Raw genomic sequence first — 20,183 nt, forward strand, 5'->3', positions numbered from 1 at the left:
TGCACGTAGCACTGATTCCCTGCATGTTTGTGTTGTAAACAAAAATTGCCCTTTTCCTTTATGGAGTATCCAAGAGCCCATATAGAGTCCTTACATAGGTTGCCTATTGATAGGAGAGAATAACAGAGGCCAACCAGAGAATATTGAGAAGCAAAGCAGCTAGTAAGCTTGATCTTTATTGATCTGTTGCAACAGGGTGCTCCCCTCACCCGCAGGAGAGGAGGAGGAACCCAGAACAATGGCACGCAAGGCCTTATAAAGACTTTTGAAATTGCCACCCTGTAGATCAAGACCACCCCCAGAAACATCATACATACGTCACAGAAGGGGTGTAACCTAAGACCACCCCTCAGATACATCATACCTACATCACAGAAAAGGCGGTCTTAAAACATAAATTTGAATGTTGTTTTTCTCCTGTCGTTGTTTATCTCCTGTCTGGCAGGTTACTTGATTGGATTGCCTGGGGAGCCTGGCTAGTCTTTTGTAATGATAAATACTTAGGTTCCTGGGCCAGGTCACAGGCTCACACCCTATTCATATCTTAAATGTGCCCTTAAGACAGGATTTGCAAGGAAAGAGAAAATGGGAGGTTTCCCACTTTGACTTTGCAGGGAAAACATTTGCTCATTTTAGGAATCAAAATGGTTCTAGGTCAGTCTTCCTGTGCTGATCTAAGTACAGTGGTGCCTTGCAAGACGAAAAGAATCCGTTCCGCGAGTCTCTTCGTCTAGCGGTTTTTTCGTCTTGCGAAGCAACCCTATTAGCAGATTAGCGGATTAGCGCTATTAGTGGTTTAGCGGCTATTAGCGGCTATTAAAGGCTTAAGGGATTAGCGGATTAGCTGCTAAAAGGCTATTAGCAGCTTAGTGCCTTAGAAAAAGGGGGTGGGGAGCAGAAAAAATCGCAAGAATCGCAAGACATTTTCTTCTTGCGAAGCAAGCCCATAGAGAAATTCGTCCTGTGAAGCGCATTGAAAAACGGAAAACCCTTTTGTTTAGCGGGTTTTCCGTCTTGCGAGGCATCCGTCTTGCGGGGCACCACTGTACGTGCTTGGTTGGTACACTTATGAACATTACCATATATCTAAGACCATAAAATTCCTATCACATTTGAAACTGTTTTAAAATGCGTTGGGGAGAGGGGGGTTAGTGAGTCACCCTTGTTTTTTTAAATTTTTCTTATGTGTTTTGTGTTTTTATAATGCGGTTTTATGTTGCGAACTGCCCTGAGACCTCCTGCGGGTAGAGGGCAGTATACAAATTTAATAAATAATAATAATTCCTGCTCACCTTCTTTGGTGGGCGCCACTGTGGGCCAGCATCCCCTCCACCCTCCAAGACCCAAGAAAACCCCTAAGGAGTTTCCAGAGCACCTGAGGAAGCTTCTGCGTGGAGTTTGCTACCTGGGAGATGGATTCTGACTGCTCACTGAATTGGCCAATCGTGAGTGGCCTTGGGGTCGGGCCTCCAGGGGGCACGCCTAGCACAGCATCCTGGTATATAGCCAATGATGGTGTCTTGCCTCTTATTCATGGTACTGGAAGCTTCAAATGGGGGATGCCTTGCCATGCAATGTGGAGGCAGCTGGTGGGTTGTCTGTCTGTGTGTCTGTCTGTCTGAGTAAAGATTTTTATTTTTTATGTGTGAGGATAGAGGGCTCATCCACACTTCTGCTCATAGCTGTCAACTTACAAATTTGATAATAAGAGACCAGCAGCCTCGAAAATAAGGGATCAGCAGCCAAAATAAGGGATTTTCTGGGCACAGGTATGTTCAACTTCTGAGCCCCTCCAAGCCAAAGGCAGAAAGCCCAGCCAGCAGCCAAACGAAGCCTCAAGCGGTGGTACCCACAGCGCAGCAACCCGGCAAAGGGGATGCAGCAAGGGAAACCACCATCACCTCTCCGCTGCAGAGCGCTGAGCAAAGGCGAGTCCCCAGGCAACGCGGCCGATTTGATCGGCACAAGGCATGCAAGCTCCACCCCCCAGTCGCTCTTAGACTCCTTATTGGGTGAGCAACGCAGCCAAGCAACACAGTTGGAGCCTCCCTCCTCCCTGGCCGGCAGGGAGGAGGGAGAGGAGCTGCTTCCTTTGAAACCCGAGAAATTTAAGGGACATCATCAATAAGGGACAGCAGCGGGACACAGCGCTGGGATAAGGGAGTTTCCTGCCAAATAAGGGACGGTTGACAGCTATGCTTCTGCTTGTCCTTTTCTGGAAAGCACAGGTCCAAGAGATTTTCTGCTTGCTTTCTAGGCATGGGTTTGAGCCATGGGCATAGCCAGGATTTATGTCGGTGGGGGCAGGACACCCCTCTGTCATCATCCACTGTCTGGCTCTGTCTAGCAGATTCGGAATTAAATGTCTCACCAACAGTTCTTTCCAATTGCTTTCTTTGGACCCCAAGCACTCAGAAAAAGGTGTCAAAATCCTTCTACAAATTCTACTTTCAGTAGTTAATAGTTAACGCTATGGTTTTCAGAGTAGTGATGTATGGAAGTGAGAGCTGGACCATAAAGAAGGCGGATCGCCGAAGAATTGATGCTTTTGAATTATGGTGCTGGAGGAGACTCTTGAGAGTCCCATGGACTGCAAGAAGATCAAACGCATCCATTCTTAAGGAAATTAGCCCTGGGTGCTCACTGGAAGGACAGATCCTGAAGCTGAGGCTCCAATACTTTGGCCACCTCATGAGAAGAGAAGACTCCCTGGAAAGGGCCCTGATGTTGGGAAAGATGGAGGGCACAAGGAGGAGGGGACGACAGAGGACGAGATGGTTGGACAGTGTTCTCGAAGCTACCAGCATGAGTTTGACCAAACTGCGGGAGGCAGTGGTAGACAGGAGTGCCTGGCGTGCTCTGGTCCATGGGGTCATGAAGAGTCGGACACGACTAAATGACTAAACAACAACAACTTTCAGTAGCTCAATTGTTAGAAGATGAGACTCTTAATCTCAGGGTTGTGGGTTTGAACCCCACATTGGGCAAGTCTCCTGAATTGCAGCAGGTTGGACTGGATGACCCTTGTGGTCCTTTCAACTCTACAATTTTATGTTTACTTTGTTATAGGTATTCTAAGGTCTCATATGTATAAATCATATGTTCATAAATGAACAAGGCAAACACATACCTAAGTATATAAACCACGTGTCTGAAATAGTAGAGGAGCGCAATACTGAAACCACTTTGACTCTCCCAAATTGACCTCAAATATTCCTCTGCAGTTTGGATGGAAATGGGAAAAGCCTCCCCATTGTCTCTGTGCTCACAAATCCTGCCTTAAGGGCACATCTGTGTATGAATAGGGTGAGCCTGTGACCTGGATTCAGGAACTGAGTATTTACCATTACAAAAGACTGGCCAGGATGCCCAGGTAAAGGTAATCAGTGACCATTAACAGGTGTCCTGCCAGACAGGATTCTGCTATAGACTGCCATATGTATGATAATTTTCGGGGGTAGTCTTGAGCTATGCAGTGTGGGTGGCACAGTGGTCTAAACCACAGAGCCTAGAGCTTCCCCATCAGAAGGTTGGTAGTTCGAATCCCCACAACGGGGTGAGTGCCCATTGTTCGGTCCCAGCTCCTGCCCATCTAGCAGTTCAAAAGCATGCCAGTGCAAGTAGATAAATAGGTACTGCTTTGGTGGGAAGGTAAACGGCGTTTCCGTGCACTGCTCTGGTTCGCCAGAAGCGGCTTAGTTATGCTGGCCACATGACCCGGAAGCTGTACGCCGGCTCCCTCGGCCAGTAAAGCGAGATGAGCGCTGCAACCCCATTGTCGTCCGCGACTGGACCTAACAGTCAGGGGTCCCTTTACCTTTACCTTTACCTTGAGCTACAGGGTAAGCAATTTCAACAGTCTATATAAGAACTTGCACACCAATGTTCAGGGTTCCTCCTTCCTCCTGTGTGGTGGGGGTGATCATCCTGTTGCAACAGTTTAATAAAGATTATGCTTACTAGCTGCTTTGCTTCTCAATATTCTCTGGTTGGCATTGGTTATTTTCTCCTACCAATAGAAAACCTACATAAGGACTCTATATGGGCTCTTGGGTACCCCGTAAGGGAAAAGGAGCATTTTTCTTATTTACCGTATTTTTCGCTCTTTAAGACGCACCAGACCACAAGACGCACTTAGTTTTTGGAGGAGGAAAACGAGAAAAAATAATATTCTGAATCTCAGAAGCCAGAACAGCAAGAGGGATCACTGCGCAGTGAAAGCAGCAATCCCTCTTGCTGTTCTGGCTTCTGGGATAGCTGCGCAGCCTGCATTCGCTCCATAAGATGCACACACATTTCCCCTTACTTTTTAGGAGGGAAAAAGTGAGTCTTATAGAGCAAAAAATACGGTATTTGATTGGGGGGGGCAGCTGTCCTGCCCTCCTGGCTACGCCCATGGTTTGAGCGGTTTCTGAATCGGAACAAAAGTCAATCGGCACAAAAACCTGACAGCTGTTTGTTCCAATTCAGCCGCAAACAGCGTGTTTCCCTGGAAGAATGTAGCAGGACAAGCGGAAGCATGGGCGACCCAGTTACATACTGAATCCTAGGAGCAGCCTCCTTTGTCCTTCCCCTGTGAAGTTCACGGTGACAGCAGGAAGCAAGTTTCCTCGTTGGAGTCAGCACCAAACCACCAACTGGAAGGGCAGAGCCCCAGACCTGATGATGATGCCACAACTTCCTGAGCGAGGGAACAGAACTCCCAGGCCAAAAGCTCATCCTTACCTGCAATTGTGTATTCCCATCCTTCATCCCTATTTGCACTTCCATCACCAGGCACAGTGGGATACAGGAGCTCCAAAGTTCTTGGATGGTTGGCATCTCTGCAGCATAATCGGGGAAATGTTTCTCTTTGCCCAAACACCATGGAGGGTTGCTGCGAAAGCAGTATCAGGCTGGGCAGACCACTCGTCTGACCCAAGCACCATAAAGCCACTCTCAAGGGGAGGCTGCATCTTTCCAACGTGCAATCCGGATTAAGAGTACTGCCACAAACCATAAAACCACAGCATCGTCTTGATATTTGTCCAGTCTTTGTCGTGTATCCTTGCTCAGAGGGACAGAGTTGATATTCTGGGTGTCGTGCTTTTCATCATGAATGTGCCATAATTCTACGGCGTTTTCAGACTGTACAGGACTGGTGCCTTTGTAAGCCTTTCTGAAATGAACTGGAATTGTGCTAAAATTGTGTTGAGGGTCCATGAAACACCGTGTGTGTGTGTGTGTGTGTGTGTGTATGTATAAGAGAGATGTCATTCATAGAGATGGAGTGAAAAGTAGTCTTAAAAATAATGCAGGTCAATCCTTGGGGTCCTTTTTTCGAAACGTGATTTTTTTTTATTAAACCAACAGAAAATACATCATGCAGCAGGTATTTCTCATTATTATACAGCAAAACTGCCAGGCAGCAATTCCAGCTACATCGGGCAGGCAGGCTTTTGTGATGGTCTCCAGTTTTGCACAGTCACTAGAGTGTCGCACCATGAATTATTAAATCAATGCTTCATGGTAATACATAATTTCTTATCAATTATTCATGCTAATGTGCGTGTATTTTACTTAATTGTGTTATTGACGATCAAAAGTAATTTCCTGAAAATCCTCAAGGACAGAAAATTTAATCAACATAACTACTTTTCAGATGCAATGCTGTTAAGTATTCTTAATTTGCTCAACAGTTCACTTATTTATGTACCTTTCTGGAGGAAAAATGAGTTTAATCAAACCATTAGAATGAAGAGTTAGTGTATACAAGGGCCAAGTTCACCTGAGCAATCGGTAATTATGCCGAAATGAAATTGAGATTGCTTATATTTTTTTGCAAACCATTTTAATAGTGGAACTTTAGGAAATAAATTCTAAATGACTGGAATGGCTGTGAAAAGAGACACGGATTCCTCTTCTTCCTGGGATGTTTGTGTGTGTATGTGACTTTTGTTTTTTTTGGCAGGAGAAACTGTTCTTGTTACTCTTCAGATAAATGCTTAAGAGCTGAAAGTGAAGAGATTTTGGTTGCATCCAAACCCCACAGGGGTGCTGCGATCTCCCCAGCTACAGTGGCTGCCCCCTTCTGCTTCTTATTCTCTGCTGGGATTCAAGTTTATCAAAAGGACAGGGGTAAATGTTATCAGCTGATCGTGTTAAAATAAAGAAAAGCCTTCCTGCATTGCTCATCAACCAGTCGAAAAAACAGAGCTCAAAATGAACCCCGAGCCAGAAAGATGCTCTATACACAAGGCCTGAGCATCACCAACTATCTTTCTGTCACAGTATAATTTACGTAAGCTGGGAGGTTGTGACTCTGCAAAGGTGTGGTCTTTGGAGAACCAGGCATTCCACTTTCCTGATCAGGGGGTGACAGCCTTGAGTTCTCAACAACTGCTTTATATGTCCGGGTCTTCTGCAATCCGAGACAAACTTACTAGAAGCAGCAGTTATCTGTTTTCGTTTCTCTCCATTTTTTAGTTTTCCAACCTGAAGTTCAGATCACTACACTTGTGTTACCGGTTTGCAATTTGTTAAGTTAAAAAGTCACCACCACAAACATTCATCGGCATATTAGCACACGGTTGCTTTTTCCTATGACGCATATTTTTGCAAGCCATCTCCCCAGACATAATGCTTTTGTGCATGTCATTTTCACTAATATCTTTTCCCCAATGTACCCACTTTTGTAACCATTTTTTGTTTGCTGTTTCTGAAACAATGCACAAACCGCAACAGAGCTATCCTTTGAAATTTGTACTTCTTGGAATTTTGCAAGACAGTTCTCCAAAAACTGGGAGTTGAATTCAGTAGGACTTATATTTTAGTACACTTGAATAGTATTGCACGCCTGAAATGATTTGATTCTTCTATTGTATGCCATCCGACTGGGGGTTTATCTGAAGGGCAAGGGTAGAAATACCTATGACAAATAAAAAATATTACTACTCTGTGCTCACGAATCAATCTCTTGGTTATGGACTGCTTCCAAAGTGTCTTCCTTCTCCTCTGTGGGATTACTGATGGTCTCATGTCCTCAAATTCAACAGGATCTTGAGGCAGCGCCTGTGTGAAGTTACAGTTCTGCTACAATGAGGGGAAATGGAGGGGACATGTTCCAAAAAGGACCTCGGTTTGGCAAGGAGAGCAAACTTAGCAGGCAAAGCAGAAATCCCTTTCCATGAAGGGATGGATCCAAAGATCCTATCCACCAAGCTCATTCAATGACAGAAGACCTATTTATCATCTCTAGATGTTGTAGTAGACCCTTCCAGTCATTTTCATTGCCCCCAAATCCTAGCTAAAATTAGACCTTAGAAAGAGAGGTTGTTATCTCCACCCATTCATATTTCTGCTAGAAACATATTCAGCGCTGATAGGAATGTCTGTGGCCTCCTGCGTCCCAAACTGAACATAGGGAACAGGATGAAGTGATGGTCCCATGGAGAGATGACTCAGATTCCTAGAACTTCAGCCCCAATGTTTTTGCAGGGAATTGTCACACTCCTTGGCTGTTGACCCGGCTTCTCAGACCTGAATGGCCTCAGTCAAGGTGTTAGTGGCACCAACAAGTTGAAGGCCCCTCTGCAGTATGGGTGGCTAGCTCTCCTTCCTCCTACACATGTGTAGGATCACCTTCCTCCTACACATGTGTAGGATCACATTGTGGGCCAAGGGGCTGTTTGGTGGTGTGTGCATCATTACAATCTCCTGTAATCTGCGTTGAGGGCCATTCTCTCAAAAGGCGGCGCACAGACCTTCTAAATAAATAAACTAATAGATTAGCAATAAAATCCCTCGTGTAAGCTCAACAAGACTGACCTCTCTGTCCATATTGCTCTCCGGACCTCAGGAACTTCCGCTCGTCAGGCCTATGAAACCAGGCCTTTCTACACCCATCCGCTGTGGAACAACTAAGAGGTTGTTCTTATTTAAATAGAAGGGGGCCTGTTATGCAATGCTGAGGGAACCCCATATCCCCTCCCCACCCCAATCTGGTGGAATCTAGACACCAGGCAAATAATGCCCCTTTGCTTCTCTCTCTCCTATTCCCATCAGGGCTCCTGGATCCAGTTCCACTGTAAGCAGAACTAACACCAGGCAGTACCTGGAGATTCAGCGAGAGCAATGGAGAACCTCAGTGAAATCCAGCGGGAATTGATGGTGGCAATAAAAGACAGGGCCAGAGAGAACCTAGAGCTTGCTGAAACTGTCAACAGATGAGCGAGTTTCCTTCCAGTTTCAAAATAAATCCAGACAGCCTCTAAAGGGTGGATCCCTCAGATTTGGTTTCTTGGGGTGCTGAGTTCATTATGAGGCGGCCTGTGGGGTCTCAAACACTTTTCTCGCTTTCGTTCTGTTCCACAGCCATGGGCGGCTTGTTGTCCAAGGCATTCTCCGTGGCGGGCTTCGCCCCCGAGGGTGGAGTGGGGCTGCCGGAGGCCAGGAGGTTCGCCGACTGCAGCACAGCCTCCGAGTGCTCCCGGGCTTTCATGCGCAGGGCTGCCACGCTCGCCGTGCGATTACTCTGGCAGCCGTACGTGGGGAGGAAGGAGAGGCCCATGTGGTCGGGAACACAGCAAGAGCACAGCGGGCTACCTGCAGCGGGAGGAAAAACAAAACACCACCTGCCGTCGGAATGCATCAGTAAAAGACGGAGCCGTTTGCTGCTGCAATGCACTTCTACAAATATGCGCCAGGAGGATTTTCCAGGGGCCTGCCCACCTGTAGGCACCACGAATGAAGCTGGTGCAGACACTATTCAGGCTAGATCAGCAGTTCCAAAGCCACAGTACAGTGGTACCTCGGGTTAAGTACTTAATTCGTTCCGGAGGTTCGTTCTTAACCTGAAACTGTTCTTAACCTGAAACACCACTTCAGCTAATGGGGCCTCCTGCTGCCGCTGTGCCACCAGAGCACGATTTCTGTTCTCATCCTGAAGCAAAGTTCTTAACCTGAAGCACTATTTCTGGGTTAGCGGAGTCTGTAACCTGAAGCGTATGTAACCTGAAGCGTATGTAACCCGAGGTACCACTGTACAGTGGTCAAAAAGACTGTCGGAGTGGGCAGGCTGTATCACAAATTTTTCTCAGCAGAAAAGAAACTTGATTTATTTCAAGCAGTTACTTCTGAGTAAAATATACCAAAGCCAGTCAATTCTGTTTTATTGTGTAAAGGAAGAGCCCTTTGGGAGTGAATTAAATAATGTGGAGGCTAAGAAAGTGCTGTAACAAACATATCTCAGTATTCATCCACCTTTTTGTTCTGCTCTGAGGGGGTCTGCTTCGAAATCCAAAGTGTTGGTGGTCAACATCCTTCCTCTTATTGCTTAGCAACAGAATTGGGTGATTTGGCCCTGTGGATAGCTCAGTCAGTAGAGCATGAGACTCTTAATCTTAGCGTTGTGGGTTCGAGCCCCACGTTGGGCAAAAGATTTCTGCATTGCAGTGAATTAGACAAGATAATCCTCAGTGTCCCTTCCAGGTGTACAATTCTACGATTCTGAGCACCCTTAGCAACGATGCTGCCTACCACATGCTGAAGCATTACAGCTGCCTCCACATTTTGTGCTCTAACTTTCAGAAATGGCCAACTTGCTTAAAAAAAAGAAAGTTAAGAGTGCTTTGGGACTCAGTACATGTGTACCACCTGTTGATGGTCCTGATCAGGGAGAAGAAGAAATGAAGAGTGGAAATGACTCAACATACCAAAATTCTAGAATTAAACAATGGCAATTCATTGTTTGTAGTCACTTTTCAATGGTATCCCCTCAGTTATCCATGTATTCTAGTAACTTAGAGGAGGCCTCAGCCACATGGCGCCCTAATTCCTCACATACTGTGCATATCTATAAATCCACCTTTGATTCGACAAAGAAACAGCATTTCATCTTTATGGACAACTTCTTAAAGTCTTTAAAAAAATGTGTAGCTTAACCATATTGATCGAAAAGCCAGGCAACACTATGAACAATATGGAGGTAAAATTATAGGAACTGGGTTAGTCTTATAGCCTTTGAGAAACAGTAGTAGACAAGGACATTATCATCTTACCTAATTTGTATCTTTTATAAAGACATGGGGCCAGAAACCCTGATTCTGCCTTCACAACTGCCTGTGGAAAGTGCACAGCCAAAACAGCTATGAGTGAAAAGTGCTGTTTGTGGTTTCATTCCTCTTACTGCGAATGTAAAAACGACAGGGACTAGAATGCTCTTCCCATTTAAAAAGGTCCATCTTCTGCTTCCTGCCTCACGTTAGCAACTTTCACAAACGCAGAGGGCCTGTGAACAGCACAAGGAATGCTCAGACATAGCCTTAGTGTTGTTGTGTGTGAACGGGTGGAGTTGTGTCTAAAGATCACCCAGAGGAGTACAGTGTTAGAGGTCCAAACGGCCTCAGCTGTAAGTCGGGTATTTCGCATTGCTGGCCCCCTTGCTGTGAAATCCTCTTCTGGCAAGATTCGGCAGCTGCCTTCACTTTTGACTTCCAGGTATCTTTGAAGACCTTTTTCAGTCCACAGGCCTCTGCAGCTGTTTAATTTTTAATTTTTTGACCAGCCAGCTGCTTTAATGGCTATCTGTTATTGTTTTTAATGGTGCTTTATGTTTTAACGTTGCACACACTGCCTTGATATTTTACGATATAGTGGTACAGAAATACTTTTCTGCATAAATAAAATAACGGGAGGCACGCACGAAACAAGGACCTCCATGGAAGCTACCGCATGATGCCGTGATGGCTGCCAGCATGAATTTAAAAGGGAATTAAGACAAAATAATGAAGGGCAAAGCTATTTTCTCTCTGCCCAGTCAGAGGCAATATGTCTCTGAATATTAGTTGCTGGGAATCACAAAAGGCGAGAAGCGGCACTGAAGTCCCATGACTGGGAGTGGCCGCTGAGACCATATAACATTGGGAGACCTGAATTGGCTCCCAGTACATTTCCAAGCACAATTCAAAGTGTTGGTGCTGACCTTTAAAGCCCTAAATAGCCTCGGCCCTGTATACCTGAAGGAGCGTCTCCACCCCCATTGTTCAGCTCGGACACTGAAGTCCAGCGCCGAGGGCCTTCTGGTCGTTCCCTCCCTGCGAGAAGTGAGGTTACAGGGATCCAGGCAGAGAGCCTTCTCGGTAGTGGCGCCCGCCCTGTGGAACGCCCTCCCATCAGATTTCAAGGAAATAAACAACTACCTGACTTTTAGAAGACATCTGAAGGCAGTCCTGTTTAGGGAAGTTATTAATGTTTGATGTTTTATTGTGTTTTAAATATTCTGTTGGGAGCTGCCCAGAGTGGCTGGGGAGGCCTGGCCAGATGGACGGGGTATAATTAATAAATATTATTATTATTAATTATTATTATTATTATTATTATTTGCAGACTTCTGATAGGTTTCTGGTTTGCCGCTGTGAGAACAGGATGCCGGACTAGATGGGTGTTTCAATCAGCGCTTGGGTTTTATTTTTGCTGTCTTATGACAGTTTCCCAGAGAGCCACTGAACATGGTTATAAAGAGAAGGCTCCATTTAGTCCCTAGAACAGTGGTTTTCAACCAGCATGCCCTGGCACCCTGGGGTGCCTTGAATGGTGGTCAGGGGTGCTGTGGGCAATACTGGCCTCTGTCCCTCTTTCCTTCTCTCCCTCCTCTGATGCCCTCTTTTCAGCAGGGGGCCGGTCCACTGTCCCTCAGACCTTGTGGGGGGCTGGACTACATTTTTTTGGGGGGGGGATGAACGAATTCCTATGCCACACTGATAACCCAGAGATGCATTTTAAATAAAAGCACACATTCTACTCATGTAAAAACACCAGGCATGACCCACAAATAACCCAGAGATGCATTTTAAATATAAGGGCACATTCTACTCATGTAAAAATATGCTGATTCCTGTACCATCTGAGGGCCGGATTTAGAAGGCGATTGGGCCAGATCTGGCCCCCAGGCCTTAGTTTGCCTACCCATGCTCTTGCATCTCTGCCTCCCAAAGGCTTGCGTGGCTGTTTGTTGCAAGCAGCCCTGGCTACAAGCTCTGCAGGCAAATGGTGCCTCTGGGGCTGGCCAGGGGTGCTGGTTGCCAGGAGCTGAGGCAGCCTTGGAGCAAGCAAGTGTGCAAGGGAGCCCAGCCAGCCGGTCCACCAGCCCTTGCTGTTGGGAATGGACAGACAATTCCCAGGCCCTGTGGGGTGCAATGTGAGGAGGCACCTCTCTTTGGGGGCAGCTCAGAGAGCAGGGAAAGTGGCAGCGGAGGACTCCCAAGGAGAGGGGAGAGGAGAGGAGACTGAGGGAACCCTCCACAAGGGAGGGTGTGTGAAAAAAAGGTGAGGGGCTTCCAGCTCTGCAGGCAAGGGTGGCATAACTGGGCTCCTGAGCCCCACAAGGGTGCCACTGAAAGAAGGTAGATGGTCAAGGGAGCTGTGGACTCTAGAAGAAAGGAGATGTGCTCCTGTCATAGTGTGTGGAAGCCCAGCCTTAGCATCTGAACGGGGCCTTTGCTAAATTGTTTCAAGAAGCTGCTGTCTCCTGTATTCTAAATTAAAAACACACAATTAGTTCTCCATTAGGTTACAGCAAATTCTGCAAAATTGATCTGGAGCACCTACTGTTGCTATATTACATCATGCTTGAAAGGCTGAGCTCGGACATAAATACTTAATGTAATAAATACAGTCTGAAATATTTGATCCACTTGACAGTTTAATTGATCTGCTACAGAGAGACTGACAGGAAAAATTAAATTAGTCCTGCCTCATCTCTGCCAAAAGCACATTTTAACTGAAAGTGGTACTTGAACTACAGATCGGTTCACAAGGGGATCCCTTTTTCCACTAGACACCGCCGGAGGAGAAGAGGAGCAGGGTGCGCTTAGAATCAGGGGTGGGCAACCTAAGTCCCATGGGCCACAAGATGCCCATGGGGGTCATTTAACTGGCCCCCAAGCCACCCCCGAACCAAGCCGCCCACTCGGTGAGTCCCCGCGCAGCGCGACACGGGGACTCGCTTCCACAGTGCTGGAAATCGCATCTGCGCATGCTCAGACTCCGGAAATCGTGTCTGCGCAGACGCCAGAAATCGCGGCAGTGCGCGCGATCTGGCCCATGCAGGGATCTCCACTGGAGTGAACCAGCCCAGGCGAGGTAAACCTGGCCGAGATCTAGATTTCGAAGCACATCTTTCATCGATTATCACACTTGCACCCTGACACAGCCACTCCCAACCTGGTGCCCTCCGGACCTTTTGGACTCCAGGTCCCATCAGCCCCCTGCCAGCATTCATACTGACCGGAGTTGACGGGAGCTGCAATCCAAAATAACTAGAAGGCAGCAGGTTTGGGAATCGTTCCCTAACAATTCTTCCTCCCGAGTCTGTGGGATAGTTAGTAAGGTAAAGGGACCCCTGACCATTAGGTCCAGTCATGACCAATTCTGGGGTTGCGGCGCTCATCTCGCTCTATTGGCCGAGGGAGCTGGCGTACAGCTTCCGGGTCATGTGGCCAGCATGACTAAGCCACTTCTGGCGAACCAGAACAGCGCAGGGAAACGCCGTTTACCTTCCTGCTGGAGTGGTACCTATTTATCTACTTGCACTTTGACGTGCTTTTGAACTGCTAGGTTGGCAGGAGCAGGGACCGAACAACGGGAGCTCACCCCGTGGTGGGGATTCGAACTGCCGACCTTCTGATCGGCAAGTCCTAGGCTCTGTGGTTTAACCCACAGCGCCACCCGCGGTGGGATATATACAATGCTGTCAAACCAATGATTTGTATTTCCTGCAAGTTTGCTAGAGAGAACCCTGTGAGAGACACTCTCCCACTGTGCCCTGATAGGAGAAGGTATCCCTCTCTCTCTCTCTTGTCCTGCCTGCAATATATATTGCACATCCTTTTTCGCCATTCTTCCATCAAGTCAACAATGTGAGGGCGTTCAGACACCATTTTAAGCTAGACTAAAGTATGCCTTTCCAACTGAATGACCATGTTAAGCCTTCCCAAGCAAAGCTGCTGCATCTGTTACTCTGCAACGAGTATTCTGAGAGAGAAAATGTTCATTTTTGACCTTTTACAAGATTGTGTGATTATTGTATTAAGGGGGGGGGGGGGAGGGAGAAATACCAGGAGAATCCCGTCTGCTTTAAAGCGTCCTGGATTATTTAAACCAAAAGGCTAAAACTAGCCTCTCCAAGCTTCCCTTTCAAGCTGCAAAGGGCCACAAAGGATAATATCTAATAAATATTCCCCTAGCATCTATTCTCATCCCTACATAGGTGTCACTCAGGCAAATGACACACAGATAGACCTGCTTTGCCCCAGAAGCAGAGCTCATTCCTTTTTTGATCTTTCTGTTTTGAGAATCTGAGGGGTTTCTGTTGACTTTTTTTCTTCCTTTCCTTTTCTTCCTTTCTGAAAGCTCACCTGAACCAGATACCTGGTCCACCTCTAGCCCAACGCCATCTAGACACCAGTTTTCTGAGGTAAGGACCCTTTTCCCAGCCCAGCAAATGTGCCATCCTCTTAATTCTTGGTGCCACAGCTTGAACCGGGTTCACAGCACGAATCCTTCTCATCTCCCACCATCCTTTCAAGGATGATTTATTTATTTTGCAAAAGGCACTCCTACTAAATCCCTGAGTGAGGCAGGTACCTCAGGCGGCAGGTGTTGGAGGTGGGGCACAGCAGTTTCTGGGGGCTCTTGGGCAAAGTGGGCCCCCTTTCCCCTCAGACCACACCCCTCCTCCTCACTCTCCATGCCACCCCATTAAATTAAAATAAATCTCGACCAATAAGGCAACTCCTTTCTGCCCAATAAAAACAATACAGATGTTTTCATTTCTTGGGGGAAATTTAACCTCTTTGTATGCCTCAGTTCCAAAGGATTCTGGGCCACTTCCCTGTTTATTCATCTATTTTATATATAGCCCAGTTGTTAGAGAATGAGACTTAATCACAGGGTGCAAGCCCCATATAGACCAAAAGATTCCTGCATTGCTTGTGATTAGACCAGAATTCTGGGTTTCCCAATCTTGGGTCTCCAGCTGTTTTTGGACTACAACTCCCATCATCCCTAGCTTGCAGGACCAGTGGTTAGGGATGATGGGAGTTGTAGTTCAAAAACAGCCGGAGACCCAAGTTTTGGAAACAGTGGACTAGATGAACACCGTGGTCCTTTCCAACTCTTCGACACTATGATTCTAATAATATGTAGATTGTATGAGTCCAGAGCCTGGGATCAGTGCACAAACTACTGAGAAATAATTCTCAGTTGTGGCTGTTGGTTCACTGCTCCAGTTTAATGCGGGGCATCTGGGGGGAGTGTTGCACACACAATGTCATCCCCCTGGGCCTGGCTAATCTAAAGCGCTTTCTGCAGGAAAGGTTTAAACCCATTTCGTGCTGAAAATACACTTCTTGAACACTTGCTGCCACCATGTGTACACAAAGAGCGTTTCCTATTGGGCAGAACTAGTGATGTTACAGGGCTGTGGCACTCCCCATCTCCTAAAATACTTCAGGTATATTGAAAAACGTGCAACTTCCTTTTTAAAATATGAGGAAGGAAGCATGTGTGTTTGCAGTGAGGTAATCCCAGCGAGGTTACCACCGGTACCGAGGGGATATGGACAGACTAAAACCAAAAGAAGTAAAAAAAGCAGTGATGCGCACTACTTTGAAAACAGGCTCACCTGTATTTATGTATGTATGTATGTATGCGAGTGCCAACATCACAGACAGCAACTCCAGCGTTAGGCAACGTTATTGCACAAAGCCTAGACAGCATCTTAAAAAGCAGAGACATCACCTTGCCAACAAAGGTCTGTATAGTTAAAGCTATGGTTTTCCCAGTAGTGATGTATAGAAGTGAAAGCTGGACCATAAAGAAGGCTGATCGCCGAAGAATTGATGCTTTTGAATTATGGTGCTGGAGGAGACTCTTGAGAGTCCCATGGACTGCAAGAAGATCAAACCTATCCGTTCTGTAGGAAATCAGCCCTGAGTGCTCACTGGAAGGACAGATCCTGAAGCTGAGGCTCCAATACTTTAGCCACCTCAGGAGAAGAGAAGACTCCCTGGAAAAGACCCTGATGCTGGGAAAGATGGAGGGCACAAGGAGAAGGGGACGACAGAGGACGAGATGGTGGGACAGTGTTCTCGAAGCTACAAACATGAGTTTGACCAAACTGCGGGAGGCAGTGGAAGACAGGAGTGCCTGGCGTGCTCTGGTCCAGGGGGTCACTAAAAGTCGGACACAACTAAACAATTAAACAACAACATGTAGAATCATATATCACTATGCAAAAAAAAAGTGCATTGCAAAAAATGAGCCCTGTTTGTTTTAAACCCTACATGTGTACATATCCTTTGCGGGCTGGGGTGGGGGGGACCAAGGCAAATAAAACAAGATTTTCTACTCACAACTTACCCAATTGCGCTCAGTTATTAGAAGGAATGGGGCACCAGGGTAAGGCAAGCACAGAATAGTATATTAAAGGCTGCCCTCTTAAACAAACACTATTATTTAATGAGCAAATTAAGTTGATTTGGATACGCAGAAGATATGAAAAATAAATCTAAGGAATCGTGGAAGGAGAAGGATGGAAGTCAAGTTTGGAAATGTTAAGATGATTTTGAATTCGATGAAATGTATTAATCTGAAAAGTATAAATAAAACTTTAAAAACACTATTATTTTTTAAAAAATAATTTATCCCTCAAAAAGGACATTCAGGGTAATTCAGCTGTATTTCACCTATATATTAAATAGCATACGAAAACAGGGCACAGAAGATACTTCCATGTCACAGGCTTACTTGCAGAACAAATAAAACTTTCAGATACTATGTGATCTATGTAAACGCAGATCACTCCAGCTTGCCTTGCTCCACCAGAAATGCTCCTAAACATCTCAAATAAGAGAATCGCCTGTGAAGTCTGGCATGTAATAAACACACAACACTGGTGGAGGTGTGATGCAGGGCTTACTAGGGACGAGCTGTTAAGTCCGAGTGTGCTGTGCTGTCACAAAGCATTACAAATGCACAGTTTTCCAAGACAAACATATCCTGAGCAGCAACAGTGGTACAGGAAAAGGGGAAGGGAGAGAGAGAGAGAGACTGAATGTATAAAAGCCCTATAAACCTGAACTGGAAGCCAGTCTGGACTACTGCAATGCGCTCTACGTGGGGCTACCTTTGAACGTGACCCGGAAACTACAACTAATCCAGAATGCGGCAGCTAGACTGGTGACTGGGAATGACTCCCAAGACCACTGAACACCAGTCCTGAAAGACCTGAATTGGCTTCCAGTACATTTCTGAGCACAATTCAAAGTGTTGGTGCTGACCTTTAAAGCCCCAAACGGCCTCAGTCCAGTACAGTGGTACCTGGGGTTAAGAACTTAATTCGTTCTGGAGGTCTGTTCTTAACCTGAAACTGTTCTTAACCTGAAGCACCACTTTAGCTAATGGGGCCTCCTGCTGCCATTGCGCTGCAGCTTCTTATCCTGAAGCAAAGTTCTTAACCTGAAGCACTATTTCTGGGTTATTGGAGTGTGTAACCTGAAGCGTATGTAACCCGAGGTGCCACTGTATATCTGAAGGAGTGTCTCCACCCGCATTGTTCAGCCCGGACACTGAGATCCAGCGCCGATGGCCTTCTGGTGGTTCCCTCACTGCAAGAAGTGAGCTTACAGGGAACCAGGCAGAGGGCCTTCTTGGTGGTGGCGCCCACCCTGTGGAACACCCTCCCACCAGATGTCAAGAAAATGAACATCTACCTGACTTTCAGAAGACATCTGAAGGCAGCCCTGTTTGGGGAAGTTTTTAATGTTTGATGTTTTATTGTGTTTTAAATAATCTGTTGGGAGCCGCCCAGAGTGGCTGGGGCAACCCAGCCAGATGGGCGGGGTATAAATAATAAATTTATTTATATGATTATGATGATGATGATGATGTACACACAATTGGGGGGGGGGGCTAACAGAACAGCATCAAGCATTAAATCCTTCACAAACATGAAGATTGCTCAGTCCTCACTTTAACTGCTCCTGCCTTGCATTCATCAGATGAATGGGGCAAAGGAATTTACGTGGGTGAGAAGAAAGGGTAATGTTAAGAGCTTTTATTTCAAAATGGCAGTAAAGATCTCCAGCTCTTAATTCCCCCCCCCCCCCATCTTTATAGACAACCCACACCGCAACAGCCCCACAAACATTTAACTCTCCTCTTTTCTCTCTGCCCTGCCCATGGCTGTTGAGACCAGCCCTGATCCCTTTTTGTTTAATGTTTTTATTAAAGAATTTTCCATTTTGTTCTGACTTCTCCTCCACCTCCTCTCCCTCCCTCAATCCAATCCCCTGGAATTTGCATTACAGGGACATGCACACACACAAATGTATATGAGAGAAAGGAAATAGCACCATACTCAGAAGTCAAGCTCAAGAATGGTCAAAGAAGACTTCCTGAAACCTATATTCGCATGGCACCCTGGGTGGAGCCTATCATGCCTCTCCAGGGACAGGATTCCACCAAGCTGGTGCCACAGCTGAAAAGGTCCTGTCCCTAGTGGATGCCCGCTGTGGGTCACTCAGCAGCCAGAAACTGGTGCAAAGCTTCAAAAGTAGAATGAACCGTATAGATACCCAGGTACCAAGCTATTTAGGGCTTTAAGGATCAAATCCAGCACTTTAAAAATAAGCCTGGAAACCAACAGGCAACCAGCGTGGATCATACAAGATCAGAGTAATATGCTCTGATCAGCTGACTCCAGCCACTATTCTGGCGGCTGCATTTTGCACAAACTGAATTTCCCCAACCATGGAAGACACTAGGTCAGGGGTCAGCAAACTAAGGTCCATGGGCCGGATCAGGCCCAATTGCCTTCAGGATCTGGCCCGCGGACTGTCCGTGGATGGGCGTGGGGATTCTGTTCATTCGGGCTGTGCCATTGCACCCCCCCCCCGTGCCATTCCATTTTCCCCCCTCTCCCTCAAACACACGGCAGCGGCGCCTCCTCCCTCCCTCCTCCTGGCTTCTCCCCGCCCTGCCTAGAGGAGGAAGGGGGCTGGGATGAGCTGGCTGAGCCCCATTTTAAGCAGCCCCTCTCCGGAGCCAGCCCTTTCGCGCTGCTCAGCTTCTCTCCGCCACCACCCTGGTGCCCCTTCTCCGGCCCACCACAAGGTCTGAGGGACAGTGGACTAGCCTGCGGCTAAAATTTTTTGCCAAACCCTGCACTAGGTCATAAACGACCATAGTGAGCCACAGCCATCCACAAAGTTTGCAGCTGCCATATCTGCACAAGCTGGCAAAAGTCACTCCTAGTCACCGATGCCACCTATGAATCTCAAAAAAACCAGCACCAAATCCAAGAGCATCCCAAAAAATGAGGAACTGCTCCTTCAGGAGGACTGAAACCCCATTCAGAACAGGGCTCTGTGTCCAGGGCAGCTGTTTACCAGCTCCATCTGGTACGCAGGCTGAGACCCTATCTGCCTGTGGACTGTCTCACCAGAGTGGTGCATGCTCTGGTTATCTCCCGCTTGGACTACTGCAATGTGCTCTAAGTGAAGGTGACCCGGAAACTACAACTAATCCAGAACACGGCAGCTAGACTGATGACTGGGAGCGGCCACAGAGACCACGTAACGCCGGTCTTGAAAGACCTACATTGGCTCCCAGTACATTTCTGAGCACAATTCAAAGTGTTAGTATTGACCTTTAAAGCCCTAAATGGCCTCGGTCCAGTATACCTGAAGGAGCGTCTCCACGCCCATTGTTCAGACCGGACACTGAGGTCCAGCACCGAGGGCCTTCTGGCGGTTCCCTCACTGCGAGAAGCCAAGTTACAGGGAACCAGGCAGAGGGCCTTCTCAGTAGTGGCGCCTTCCCTGTGGAATGCCCTCCCCCCAGATGTCAAGGAGAACAACAACTACCAGACTTTTAGAAGACATCTGAAGGCATTAGAAGACATCTGTTTAGGGAAGCTTTTAATGTTTGGTGTATTATAGTATTTTAATATTTTTTGGAAAGCCGCCCAGAGTGGCTGGGGAAGCCCAGCCAGATGGGCGGGGTATAAATAATAAATTATTTTATTACTACTACTACTATTATTATTATTATTATTATTATTATTATTATTATTGTAGCAACCATGATACTGGCTTGGACAGCCCATGGGCAACCGACATTCATCTTCTCTGCATTAAAATTCA

General features: G+C 46.7%; 1 protein-coding gene across 1 annotated transcript in view; it reads right to left on the bottom strand.

The window, feature by feature from the left end:
* Positions 1 to 1,050: 1,050 nt before the first annotated feature.
* The window catches only part of DRGX (dorsal root ganglia homeobox), a 40,475-nt gene continuing 21,342 nt past the window's right edge, over positions 1,051 to 20,183 (bottom strand). Inside the window, exon 7 of the mRNA XM_083440601.1 lies at positions 1,051 to 8,583. Coding sequence (XP_083296727.1) covers positions 8,318 to 8,583 — 266 coding nt within the window. The 3' untranslated portion in view covers positions 1,051 to 8,317. The remainder of the gene's footprint in view (positions 8,584 to 20,183) is intronic.

This window comes from Podarcis tiliguerta, assembly GCF_965153285.1.
Source record: "Podarcis tiliguerta genome assembly, chromosome: 5".
NCBI lineage: Eukaryota > Metazoa > Chordata > Lepidosauria > Squamata > Lacertidae > Podarcis > Podarcis tiliguerta.